This window comes from Jaculus jaculus, chromosome 2 (genome assembly GCF_020740685.1).
Source record: "Jaculus jaculus isolate mJacJac1 chromosome 2, mJacJac1.mat.Y.cur, whole genome shotgun sequence".
Lineage (NCBI taxonomy): Eukaryota > Metazoa > Chordata > Mammalia > Rodentia > Dipodidae > Jaculus > Jaculus jaculus.
The window spans coordinates 32,049,390-32,062,886 of NC_059103.1; the positions used below are offsets into that span (position 1 = coordinate 32,049,390).

The following is a 13,497-nucleotide window of genomic DNA, read 5'->3' on the forward strand; positions in this document are numbered from 1 at the left end:
TTAAATGTAGGAGCTCTTCCTCCCTGGGTTCCCTCCCACCTTACTCCAAGTCAGGATGTCACTTACAGGGGGGCCCTTTGGCCCGGGGAATCCTGGGGGGCCTTGCACACCAGGTAGACCCTGAAATGGGACCAGAAATCATAACCTCAAACCGGGCGTGGTGGCGCACACCTTTAATCCCAGCATTTGGGAGGCAGAGGTAGGAGGATCACCATGAGTTTGAGGCAACCCTGAGAATACATAGTGAATTCCAGGTCAGCCTGGGCCAGAGTGAGAGCCTACCTCAAACTCCCTCAGAACATACTGCATGTCAGATATGGTGCTGAACATTCTCCAGTGGCAAGTCATCTCACCGTTGGAACCCTCTCAGGTTCCCATTTTAAAGAAGATTGCTGCCCAGGGAGGCTAAGGGACTTGCCCAAGTCCGCACAGCTGGTAGGTAGCAGAACCATGATTCCACTCATGGCTCTTTGGCTTGGAGGATATATTATATGTAATGTCTATATTATATATACTGTTTTGTCACTTTCTGGGCTTGTCCCCTGCTCAGAATCACACATACACATGCACAGGTACACACAGGCACACGTGCGCACGCACGCACGCACGCACACACACACACACACACACACACACACACACACAAACTTACTTTTTCTCCAGGGATTCCAGTGGACCCGTCCTGGCCCACGTCTCCCTAGAACAGAATGAATGACACTCAGGCACCAAAACACACTCTAGGGGAAAACCTTGGGAAGGAACTGGGTGAGCCTGAAGAAGAGGAGCTGCATGGAGGGGCCTTAATGGCCCATTCATGCCATACCTTGGGGCCGGGTTGGCCTGTGGCCCCTGGCTGCCCCCTCTCTCCACGGGCACCCTGCACACACACAAAAAAGGCAAAAAATATGGAAGTGAGAAGATGAGGGGCCCAGAAGAGCACACCACACCCCGACCCCCTCCCCCAGCACTCTCCTTCCACATTGGAGATGCTGAAGAACCTAAGCCCTTCCCTGCCCACTCATAGCCTGGCTCCTCAGCCCCTTTCCCAGCCCTGTATCCCAAGGCTCAGCAGCATGGGGGCGCCCTCATGTTCTTACTGGTGTTCCCCGCTCTCCTTCCAACCCTGGCTGTCCTGCTTTCCCCTGAAATGCAAATTGGGAGAGGGAACGTGGAAGTTAGAGCACAAGGGCTTGCACAGACAGATATGCCCTCTCCCACCTCAGAAGACCATTTATTCCCAAGAGGTTTGCACATGCACAAACATGGAGGTCAGAGATGTCCAATGTGGCAACTAATTTCTGTGGTCAACTTGATCAGCTCTAGAATCAAATAGAACACACCTTTTGTGAGGGCGTTTCCAGGGTTAACTGAGACAGGAAGACCTTCCCCCAGGGCAGGCAGCCCTTCTGGTGGTAGATTACGAACAAAGAGGTTCCAGGACAAAAGCAGCCCTTGTTGCCCTCACTTGTCTGCGTTTGAACCCTCACTGCATCCACCCTGCTTGCTGCAGTCCTTTGCAGACATCAGAACCAGCGTCTTTGGACTTCCAGTGTGGACTGAAGAGCAGTGGCTCTCCAGGAAGCCTCCAGGCCTCCGGTGCCAGATTGAGATACTGAGGCATCCAGCTTCATGGACTGAGGTTCTCAGCCTCTCCAGGGTAGAGGCAGCCATTTTTGAACTTCTCAGCTCATATCACACGAGCCAAGCCAATAAACCTGTTATGATCTATATTCATCTGTCTATTCCTCTAGAGAACCTGACTAATACACCCAGTCACACATCTGAGCACAGCCACAAAGTCCAAACACACATTTGTCCACATGGACACACATTACCACATTTGTGCGGTATATACCCAGGGCCACATGCCATCCCGACCTGTGCCTGTCATGCAGTGTCCACCTCTTGCCACATGCACCCACGTAACCACACTCATGCAGGGATCCCTATGACATCCTGAGAAAGACACCACATGTGTCATATGCACAATGTCTTTTTCCCTAGTTACAGTTATACACATGTATATAGTTACATCTGTGTATACACTTGTGTGCAAACCGTCACATAGAGCAAGATTGTGACCTGGTTCACTCAAGGTGCAGACCCTGTCCCAACTATATGAATGCTACATGAGACAGACATATGCATGGGGGCTCACAGACACATGCATAGTAATAATAGGTGTGATCACCTATGCATGTTCTGCATTGTCTGGGGATGTATACACACAAGGCTTCCAAGCATAGACATGGTCACTGGGAACCCACCTGCTATCATATGACAACACATGCCGTCCTCTCCAGCCAGGCCACCCTCTTCCCTCCCCTTCTATCACCAGAACTCACCCGTTTTCCTTTCTCTCCTAGTGGTCCCAGAGGCCCAGGAAATCCAATAGATCCCTAACCAGAGAGAATCGGGCATGAGATGGGAGGAGTGAGTGGTAGACAGAATTAGCCACTTACTTTGTCTTTTTACTTTTTTCTTTTTGTATTTTTGCAACAGTCTGTAGTTTCAGGTCTCTAACCCAGGCTACCCTTGAATTCATGGTTAGGCTCTTTCTTCAGCCCCTTGGGATTAGATATAAGCCACCACACCTGACTTTTAAAAATTGTTTATTCACTCATTTGCACATGTGCACACATGCACGTATAAATGTGTGGCACACCAGGGCCTCTTGCCACTACAAACACACACCAGATGCTTGTGCCATGTTTTGCAATACATGGGTGCTAGGGATTCTAACCTAGGCCAGCAGGTTTTACAAACAAGCACCTTTAACCTCTGAGCCATCTCTCCAGCCTTGAAACTGATTTTTATTAGCATGTATTCAGTCTACACAGTGGACTCCGTCGTGACATTTCATGCATGTACATGATGTACTTTGATCATACTCACCCTCTGTTGTCCCTCACTCCTGCTCATACCCTCTCTCTTCCCAACCAGCCCCCGTTACTCTCATGCATTTTCTGTTACCTACTGAGTTTAGTTAGGCTTGCTTGCATGGGCATGGGAGAGGCGGGTATTTACCAGAGCATGTGCAATTTACCAGGGTCTACAACCACTGCAGAAAATGTCTCCCACACCCTCTAGCAACCATTACCTGCCTATAAATTCTCAAGGAGGGAATGGAGTCTATTGCTGTCCCTTCCCCATCACAAAATGTTAACAGCCCCTATGTTGTGCAGCTGTTATGCAGGGAATCACAGCGACTGTGAGTTCATGAGTACAACTGACATGTCATGTCCAGAAGTCGTTGGTACTCTCTGGCTATGTCATTACTTCCACCCCTTTTCTGCAGAGGTCCTCTTAGACTTGGGGGAGTGATAGAGCTGTCCCAATTATTTTCCCCATCCTTTTAAGGCTTTTTCAGGTCATCGATGCTAGTGGCTTCCTTTAGTCCCTCCAGCCCCAGTGTCCTCCAAAACACCCGCCTCTTTTCCTTTCTCTCCCACCCCACTCCAGCCATGTTGTCTCCCTCAGTGTTCCCTGGATATACTAGCATGTTCCTACCTCAGGGCCTTTGCACTGGCCCTTATCATTGCCTACAATTACCCCCAGGACTCCATTTAGACTTCATTCTCATGGCCTTCAACCACCATTATGACCATACCTCCTCCAGGTCACCCTCTATCACAAAATAGAATATTGGATTTTTGGTTGTTTTGAGACAGCCTTGCTATATGTATCCCAGGCTGGCCTGAAATGTACCATCCTCCTGCCTCAGCATCACAAGTGCTGGAATTACAAATGACCTTGGCACACCTTCCTCCAAAGGTTTGGTAAGGATTCCATAGGACCATGCATAAAAAAGTGTCTCTTTTTCCTGGTGTTTCATAGAGAGTAAGTCTCAGCAAAAGGGAGCTGCTGACCACCATGGGCCCACGTGTTAGAGGTCACAGTGTGGATGAGTGTCCTTATAGATCCGTGTGCTAAATGCTTAGTCCTCAATGTGGCAGTGTAGTGGAAAAGTAGCTGAAAGCTGAACTGATGCACTAAGTCCCTGTAAGAGGTAACTTCTGAGGAGCTGAACTTATCTCTGTCAGTAGCCGAAGGAATCCCAAAGAGAGAAATGTCTAGGGGGGACCCATAGGGATGATAAGAGAGAAGGCCAATTTGGACTAAAATAGAGGATAACAGAGCTCATGATCCATATGCATGTTGATTCATAGGTATGTTTTAAAAAAACTGAATCATACAGACTGCACAAGCTAATTGTCACCAGCTGTAAACCAGCTGCTCACTTGCTCGCTCACCCCTCCCCTCGGCTATGAACACTGTGAAATGAGAGTAACATCTCAGCTTAACATCAAAGTTACTTTGGGGAGCGATTCCAACTTCGGTCCCTAGGAAATAAACTCCTCTACTTTCACTTATGTTGGTACTGAAGTGATCTTTGCAGAAAAGTTCTGCAACATTTCCTCCACGATATCCTCCTTCACCATAACCCCCGCTGGTCGGGAAGGGCTAATGCTCCTGGGCTTCCCAGCCTGCTGAAGTTCCCTGGAACTGGGAAGCATATGCCCCAGACATGATCGTGTCTTGGGGTCACCTTCCTGGAGGCCCAAGAGGGCTGCCAGACCCAGGACCAGAGTTCCTGAGTGGAAGGAGATGAGACACTGATCCAAATGCTTGGACCAGGTAAGGACTCAGAACTCCCCGGGGAAATTGGAATTGAGACTAGTCAGGTTTTGGTTTGGAAAATCCTTGATGTGAGGCCTGAAATTACACTTGAAGTGATTTTGAGGTTTGGAATTACATTCGGTGTTCTAATATCAAGGTTTGGAAGAGCCAGGGTGGACTGATCACCCACAGGAAATTGCATCCAAAGCTCTGACCTGATACTGGAGTTACACTGGTCTCCTTTGATACTTGAAGTGATTTGGATTTGGAATTATACTTGAAGTAATTTCAAGGTTTGGTTTTGATTTCCCGAGTTGTAAATAGAATAGGAATTTAGAATGGGAATGCATAGCTTCTGAATTAATGAATGAATGAATTGTGAGGGGGAGATGGTTGTCTGGAGTCTAGATGAAAAGTGCACTTGAAATGAATGTGTGTTTTAATCCCAGCACACAGGAGGCACAGGTAAGAGGATCACCGTGAGTTCAAGGGCACCCTGAGACCACATAGTGTATTCTAGGTCAGCCTGGGCTAGAGTGAGGCCCTACCTCAAAAAGCCGGGGAAAAAAACAAAAGTGTGTACAGTATGTATGTGGCTCACAGCCCTAAGGCTGCAGAGTGATTTCTGTCCTGAGCAGTGTATGCTCAGGAAGGCTTTGATTTTGTCTGTCTTTGTGTCTTCTCTGCAACACCCTCACAGTGGGAAAGTCACTGTGGAGGAAGTCTTCCACCAAGCCCGTTCGTTGTTCTAGACTGCATGGCCAGCTTTTAATGTTGACTGGTCCCTGGAGGAAACACTGAAAGTAACTAAGATCATAGACAAGGAAAAATGCAAGATCCTCCTATTTTTCAATAGCGTTAAACTGGCAGGATCAGAAAGCTGCCCTGTGGCCTTGAGAAAAGTCCAAAACTCTCCCCAGAGTTAAAAAACACAGCTTAGTTAAATCAGACCAGAAGCTTCAAGGCCAGAGACTGCACCCCCTACACATACACACACACACACACTGCTACCTCCTAACATACTCTCCAGTAATGACGTACTGGCTGGCAGAACTTGAAAATGGCTAAACCCAAAGCCACAGAAAGGGGAGTTGAGGGAGACAGTGTTGTCTGGGCTACTTGGGAATTTCACCACTCCAGGGCCTGAAACTAAGGAACGGGTTAAAGGATGGAAGGAGATAAACTAAGGTTGAAGTCTCTCTGTAAAGTTTTGCAAAGGCCTCTAAGCTTAAGGTAGATGAAATGCTTGGGCCAGATCTAAAGGGCTTCTCATGCTAAAATTGCTTCTGACTCTCTATGCTAATGCCAGGTGTTCTAGCCTTGGTTTTCCATGGTTTTTGGCTCTGAAAGAAATGCTGTAAAATCCCCAAATGTGAGTGGAAGCCACTCAAGCCCTAAACCCAACCACATACCTATCAGAAGAGGAGGGAGAGCCCCCACACTTGAAAAAAAAAAGGGTTATGCAGTCCCACTGTGTTGTCCAGGGGCAAGGCGTAGATCAGGAATAGCTAAGTTTTGGGCCAGTTCTAGGCAAATACTAAAACCTGCAGAAAACTGTATTTCTCTCTCATGCTGTGGCTGGGGCAGCTCCCCACAGCAAAGTCAAAAGTGGGGGACTACACATGAGCAGGCACTTCATGTCACTTAGTGTGTCACTTAGAGCTTTCCCCTGAAGGGCTTGATCTGCAGATGGCCAGGTGGCCCTGGGAGTAAGAGGAGAGCCTAACGCTCAAGTCGCATTGTTGGACAGGGAGACAAGGCGCAGACCTCTCTGGGGTTTATGCTGCCCCCAGGAGAATCCCTGATGGCGCTTCTTTCTTAGTTTCCCTGCCTTGCAGAGGGGGATGGGGTGGGGGAGGGCAGGGGTGCAGGCACAGGAAATCTCAGGATCCTGGCCCCAACATGATGATTGGTGAGTCCCAAGTCACTGTGAACAGATGGGGACTTCTTATGAGAAATTTGTAACTGTTTTTAAGTTTAATTTATCTCTCTATGCTCCTGTGGAACTACTAACAGACAACAGCCTCAAGATTTATGTTTAAATGTAGAAGTACTCAATACTGAGTTTGTCAGAAAATTTCTAAAGTTTCTAATAATGTTCAAATCTGCTTTCATATTTTGAAAAAACATGTTTCAGGAAAGTTATAAGAAAAGGAGTTCCAAAATCAACAAATGATAAAATCTGCATGTATATGTTGGGTAAACATTGTAAGTCAAGTCTGGTCTACTCTTTTATTTTATTTATTTATTTATTTTAATTTTTATTTATTATTATTTTATTTATTTGGTTTTTTGAGATAGGGTCTCACTCCCATCAGGCTGACCGGGAATTTACTATGTAGTCTCAGGGTGGCTACTCAAGGCGCTCCTCCTACCTCTGCCTCCTGAGTGCTGGGATTAAAGGCGTGCGCCACCACGCCCGGCTGCTCTACTCTTATAAAAAGTTATTTCAAAAAGCCTTTTGAGGAAAAAAAATTTATATGGTCATATTAAAAGTCTGATGGTAAGGACAATAAAAGTTTTGGTGGTAGTTATAATGAGATGAACTGACTAAGGAAGATAATGTGGAGAGAAATTTTAAGTATTGAATATTAAATGTGTGATAAAAAGAGATTGTTACAGAGTGGTTACATGGATTGTAAGATCAAAGTATGTAGATGGAGGTAGGAGTAAAGTATGTGGATGAAGATATAAGTATTTTAAATAGAAGGCTAAATATAAAGTTGATTAAGTCTCAATGTGCTTGACCAGATTACAGATTTATTGAGATATAAGATGACTAAATTAGCCTCGGGTTTACAACAGACTAACAAAGGATGGCCCTGGATGGTAGCAGGACGCTATTCCGGTTGTAAACTTAACTTTAACTCGTTGATGTTAATCTGGTCATGATAATGGTTGTGAACAACTGACTTTACAGTTCTCAACCAAGTTAGCCGTGTTACTCTAGCTGTCAAACTTTTAGCTACATCTTAAGGTTAACATATGCTCATTAGTGTTTAATTCATCTCATAAGGTATTTTAGCTAAAATCCTGTAATTTGTTTTGTTTTGTTTTGTTTTGTTTTGTTTTGTTTTGTTTTGTTTTGTTTTGTTTTTCAAGGTAGAGTCTCACTCTAGCCTAAGCTGACCTGGAATTCACTATGGAGTCTCAGGGTGGCCTCGAACTCATGGCAATCCTCCTACCCCTGCCTCCCAAGTGCTGGGATTAAAGGCGTGCACCACCATGCCTGGCTTTTAAAACCCTGTAATTTAAGATGACTCCTGTCTTGTTCATGCTAGTTTTGGATTATCCCTGAGGTTATAATCTAAGTCTTATAAAAGGTGACTTAGTCATTGTGACTTTGTTCTTAGGAAAACTGAGGAAGCTCCCCATGTCCTAGGGAAATCTACTGTTTACAAACATGTTAATATAGTTTGTCTAAGCTTTATATATTCAAACACTCATAAATATTTCTTTATGATAAGCTATAAAATTGTACAATGGTTAAAGGTACTTGCTTAAGAAATTACTTTGTGTCTGTCAAAATGTCTCTAATATATGTTTAAAATCAGGCTAGCTCAGCTCAACTTTATTCTTTATTCTTAAACTGTGTATAATCAGTCTTAGTCAAGGTTTTACTTAAGTAATTGTCTCATTTCTAGTATCTTAGGTTCACTGCTTATATATATATATATTGATGATTAAGACATGTTCCCTCCTCAAAAAAATAATAACTTAAACTCTGCAATCCTGCTTCTAGTTTTTGGTTTAATTGGTACCTGCACAGGTATACAGACTAGCCAAAGTTGTTTTCAAACACAGATGCCAAGTTTTTATATTGTCTTGTCTTTTTTGGCTTTTCAAGGTAGGGTCTCACTCTAGCCCAGGCTGACCTGGCACTTACTATGTATACAGTCTCAGGGTGGCCTTGAACTCATAGAGATCCTTCTGCCTCTGCCTCCCAAGTGCTGGGATTAAAAGGCGTGTGCCACCATGCCTGGCTTCTGACATACAATTTATTTGTTTTGTTTTGTTTTTGAGGTAGGGTTTCACTCTAGCTCAAGCTGACCTGGAATTCACTATGTAGTCTCAGGGTAGCCTTGAACTCATGATGATCCTCCTACCTCTGCCTCCCAAGTGCTGGGCTTAAAGGTGTGTGCCACCATGCCAGGCCTGACATACAATTAATAAAGTAAATCAATTGATTTAAAGTTATTGATAAAATAATTGGTAAAATATTTGTTTCAGGGCTACTCATATGTTATGACTGTACTTATGACTGACAGATACTTAAAAGATAAAATGTGTATGCTTTCTGTGTTCCAGATATAGCTCACACTGTAACCTGATATCTAAACTTAAATGCTAGTCAGAATTATTTTAAATATCTGCATCATTCTCCGACCAGGTCTACTTTGCTAACTAGACCTGTTCTGATAATCAGAAGTATATATCTGAGTAATTAATAACTATATGTAGAACCAAAGTTGATTGGCAACATTGGAGTTAAAAGGATAATCAATATTTTGGTTCCTGCTCCTAGGTCATAAGGCCATAGGAGATGATGGGACACTTGCTGGTTTCTAGCCTCTGGCAAGTTGCCTGTCTTCTTGATCAGGGAGGATATGGAGACCCAGAGACAGATTTCAAGTCACTGTACCTGCAACATGAGAGTCACATCAGAGGAAAATCAGTCCTCTAGGCTCCCAAGAGAGAGAGGGAGGACCCTTGGTCAGCATGGCCTTGACTTATCCTATCAGATAATGCTGAGAGTCATAGAAATCCTCATAGGTCCCTAAAAGTCTCACTTATAGAGCCATGAATGACCTCTAAAATATAATACATAGTTAATTTTGGCTGCCTATATGGTCTTAAACACCTAGTAAGAAAATATAACTACAAGACATTACAATATAAACCAAGATTCAGACTAATAGGCTCCCCGTCTGATGCTGGTTTACAATACTAAACTCTAACATTAACTCATGCCTTCTTCCTGTCCCTGATTAGTCACTGTTTCCTTTAAATAAAAAAAAAAAAAAATTGGGCTGGAGAGATGCCTTAGCGGTTAAGCGCTTGCCTGTGAAGCCTAAGGACCCCGGTTCGAGGCTCGGTTCCCCAGGTCCCACGTTAGCCAGATGCACAAGGGGGTGCACGCGTCTGGCGTTCGTTTGCAGAGGCTGGAAGCCCTGGCGCGCCCATTCTCTCTCTCTCCCTCTACCTGTCTTTCTCTCTGTGTCTGTCGCTCTCAAATAAATAAATAAATAATTTAAAAAAAATTAAACTTGTCCTCATTGGTTATGTTTACCTGATAGTTATTGATTTGTATTGGTCCAATTTCTCCTTGATATGTTTCATAAGGACAGATCTCAGAACCCCATCCTAACATGTAGAAACAACTTAGAGTTCTAGCTGTTTGTACTTGTTGATGTGGGTGGTGCTGCTTGTTCAAAGTGGCTCTTTGTTCAGATTTACAGAGGTAAACCAGATTCTCCTGCTCCCTTAAAATTTGTAACACAAGGGAACCTACATACCTTCAGGGAATTGGGCCCATACCCATCAGCTTAGGGGCATAGATTCATCACACCAGAGTCAAGAGGACAGTGTCCTCAGCTGATTGCAGCAGCTCACAAATTACCAGGACCCCAGAGGGTCCCCTCCAGGTCAAGGTCCCTGACGAGGAGACTATAGCCCTGGTCTAGTCACTCTGGAAGCTGACTAGTCTAGTTGAGAAATTCAACCTGAGATATGAGGGGAAAAATGGACACAAGCTGTCACGTCCTGCTTCTATAAACCAGCTGCCCACTTGCTCGCTCACCCTTCTCCTTGGCATTTTTCTTTTTATGAAGTAAAATCTCAGCTTAACACCAAAGTTACTTTGGAGAGCGATCTCAACTTTGGTCCCCAGGAAATGAACTCCTCTACTTTCACTCATGCTGGCATTGGGGTGATCTTTTCAGAAAAGTTCCGCAACAGCACTACTGGGAGGTGCTGCGGACCTTTAAGAGGTGGGGTCAGGGCTGTGGCTCAGTGTGGAGCATTCACCTAGCCTGCACAATGCCCTGGGTCCCATCTCCAGCACTGTATAAATGGGGCATGGTGACATCTGCCTCTCATCCTAGCACGTGGGAGGGGGGACAGGAGGATGAGAAATTTAAGGTCAATCTTGGCTACATAGTTGAAGCCAGCCTGTCTCAAAACAAAACAAAACAAAAAAATGGAGATTGGTTAAAGTGCTTATCTGCAAAGCCTAATAACCTAGGTTCAATTCCCCATTGCCCACATGTGGTGGTTTGATTCAGGTGTCCCCCATAAACTTAGGTGTTCTGAATGCTAGGTTCCCAGCTGATGGATATTTGGGAATTAATGCCTCCTGGAAGGAGTGTATTGTTGGGGGCGGGCTTATGGGTGTTATAGCCAGTGTCCTCTTGCCAATGTTTGGCCCACTCTCCTGTTGCTACTGTCCACCTTATGTGGGCCATGGGGTGATGTCCACCCTCTGCTCATGCCATTGTTTTCCCTGCCATCGTGGAGCTTCCCCTGGAACATGTAAGCCAAAATAAACCTTTCTTTCCCCACAAGCTGCTCTTGGTCAGGTAACTTATGCTAGCAATTTAAACCTGACTGCAGCAGTAAAGTTGGTGAGAGTGGCATTGCTGCTAGATATCTGATTGTGTGGGTTTTGGCTTTTGGAGTTGATTTTTGAGAGGAATGTGGAAGGATTTGAAATCTTGGCCTAAGAGACGTGAACCTGACTGCAACACCACATAAAGCCAGATGCACAAAGAAGCACATGCATCTGGAGTTAATTTGTAGCAGGCAGAGGCCCTGGTGTGCCCATTCTGCTCATCTGCCTCTCTTCTATCTCTTTCTGCTTGCAAATATATATAATTAAATGAAGCCTAGGCCTCATAGGAGACTTTTTGGTCATTGATTGCATTCCTTGAAGGGGATAGGTATCCTTATCTCTCTCACTTTGTCTTTCTTGCTCTGTTTTACTCTCTCACTTGCTCTCTGTATATATGTACATGTTCATGTGTGTGAACAAGGTTGCATGCATGCCACAGTATGAAAGCACTGAGCACGTCAGTCCTCACCGTCCACCTGGTTTGAGGAGGGGCCGCTTGTTGCCCAACTAGCTGCACATGTGAGGCCGGCCAGCCTTGAACTTCCTGCCTTGGTGCCCTGGATTAGAAACACATGTGCTATATCTGGCTCCATGTGGGTTCTGAGAATCTGAACTCAGGTCCTCACACTTTGACTGCAAGCACTTTATCTATTGATCCATCTTGCCAGCCCCTCCCTCCCTTTTCTTTTTCTTGTCCTCCTTAATTGTTTTCATGAGAGTCTCATGTAGCCTGGGATGGCCTCAAACTTTCTGTGTAGCTGAGCTTTGAACTCCTGATCCTTCTGCCTCCAAGTGATGCGATTACAGGAGTGTACCACCACACTTGGAAAACCTTATCTTTTGTAAATGAATTCTCTCAGGTATTTCTTTTTCTTTTTTGTTTTGGTTTTTGCTTTGTTTTGTTTTTTGAGGTAGGGTCTCATTCTAGGCTGACCTGGAATTCACTCTGTATTCTCAGGATGGTCTCAAACTCTTGGCAATCCAAGAGTAGGAACCTCTGCCTCCCAAGTGCTGGGATTAAAGGCATGTGCCACCACACCTGGCTTAGGTATTTCTTTATAGTAATGTGCAGTTGAACACTTCTATTGCCATTATTATTGTTATTGACCTTGACTTATCCAACCAACTACATCTCCCAAAGAAAGAATTATTCAATGTTTACTGCACTCTGATTAGTCCCTACAAGTGACTTTCTCTTTCAAACACCCACGAGCTTCTGCTTGCACTGATTGACTTCGATATTAAGCTATGATACATTGAGTTTATCCCCAAACATGTTTATAGCTTTTGTACTTGTAATGGAAATCATGTGTAAGAGGAAAATTTAAAAAACTAATAAATACAGATAAAAAAACAAAAAATCTTTCTCAAGATTGAATTGAAGAACTGGGGATGTACATCAAAGATAAGAGCTCCTGCCTAGAATCCACAGTGAGGACTGGGGGTGTGGTTCAGGGGTAGAGCTCCTGCCTAGAATCCACAGTGAGGGCTGGGGGCGTGGCTCAGGGGTAGAGCTCCTATCTAGAATCCACAGTGAGGGCTGGGGGCGTGGCTCAGGGGTAGAGCTCCTGTCTAGAATCCACAGTGAGGGCTGGGGGTGTGGCTCAGGGGTAGAGCTCCTGACTAGAATCCACAGTGAGGGCTGGGGGCGTGGCTCAGGGGTAGAGCTCCTGCCTAGAATCCACAGTGAGGGCTGGGGGCGTGGCTCAGGGGTAGAGCTCCTGCCCAGAATCCACAGTGAGGACTTGGGGTGTGGCTCAGGTGTAGAGCTCCTGTCTAGAATCCTCAGTAGGGGTTCCAGACCTGGTTCACAGGTAGACTATTTTCCTAGCATGTGTAATACTCTTAGCTCCATCCCAGTACCACAAAACAAAACTAAATAAGCAAACAAACTAAATTATATGGAAAAGTCAATGTCACAATTGGCATGGGCAAGACAATGGTATAAACTAAGGACACAAATATGGAACTCTGGACAAATTTTATGCTCACTGTTGTTTACACGTGTCTTTAAGTCCCCAAACAACTTTGCAGAGACAATAAATATTCCATGACTTAATGTGAGTGTGACTCAGGCAGAAAGATAAATCTCACAGGCTTTCTCTTTCATCAAGACACTGGCACAAAGTGTATGTCTTTATGTAAGTACATTTCTGTACAAGTACATTTTGTTATATAATAATTGATTCAAGATATGGAAGTTCTGCCTTTTTATATACCTGTCCTGTTAATTTATTTGGATCTGATTTGTTTCCCAAATGTCCATG

At 44.7% G+C, this 13,497-nt stretch overlaps 1 protein-coding gene across 2 annotated transcripts in view; it reads right to left on the reverse strand.

Annotated features, from left to right (window-relative positions):
* Positions 1 to 13,497, reverse strand: part of Col5a3 (collagen type V alpha 3 chain) — a 61,601-nt gene that overhangs the window by 19,651 nt on the left and 28,453 nt on the right. For both annotated transcript variants that reach the window (XM_045142794.1, XM_004667410.2), the window contains exons 32-36: positions 2,346 to 2,399; positions 1,098 to 1,142; positions 824 to 877; positions 653 to 697; positions 67 to 120 (exon numbers count right to left, since the gene is read on the reverse strand). In XM_045142794.1, the coding sequence (XP_044998729.1) occupies positions 67 to 120; positions 653 to 697; positions 824 to 877; positions 1,098 to 1,142; positions 2,346 to 2,399 (252 nt within the window). The remainder of the gene's footprint in view (positions 1 to 66; positions 121 to 652; positions 698 to 823; positions 878 to 1,097; positions 1,143 to 2,345; positions 2,400 to 13,497) is intronic.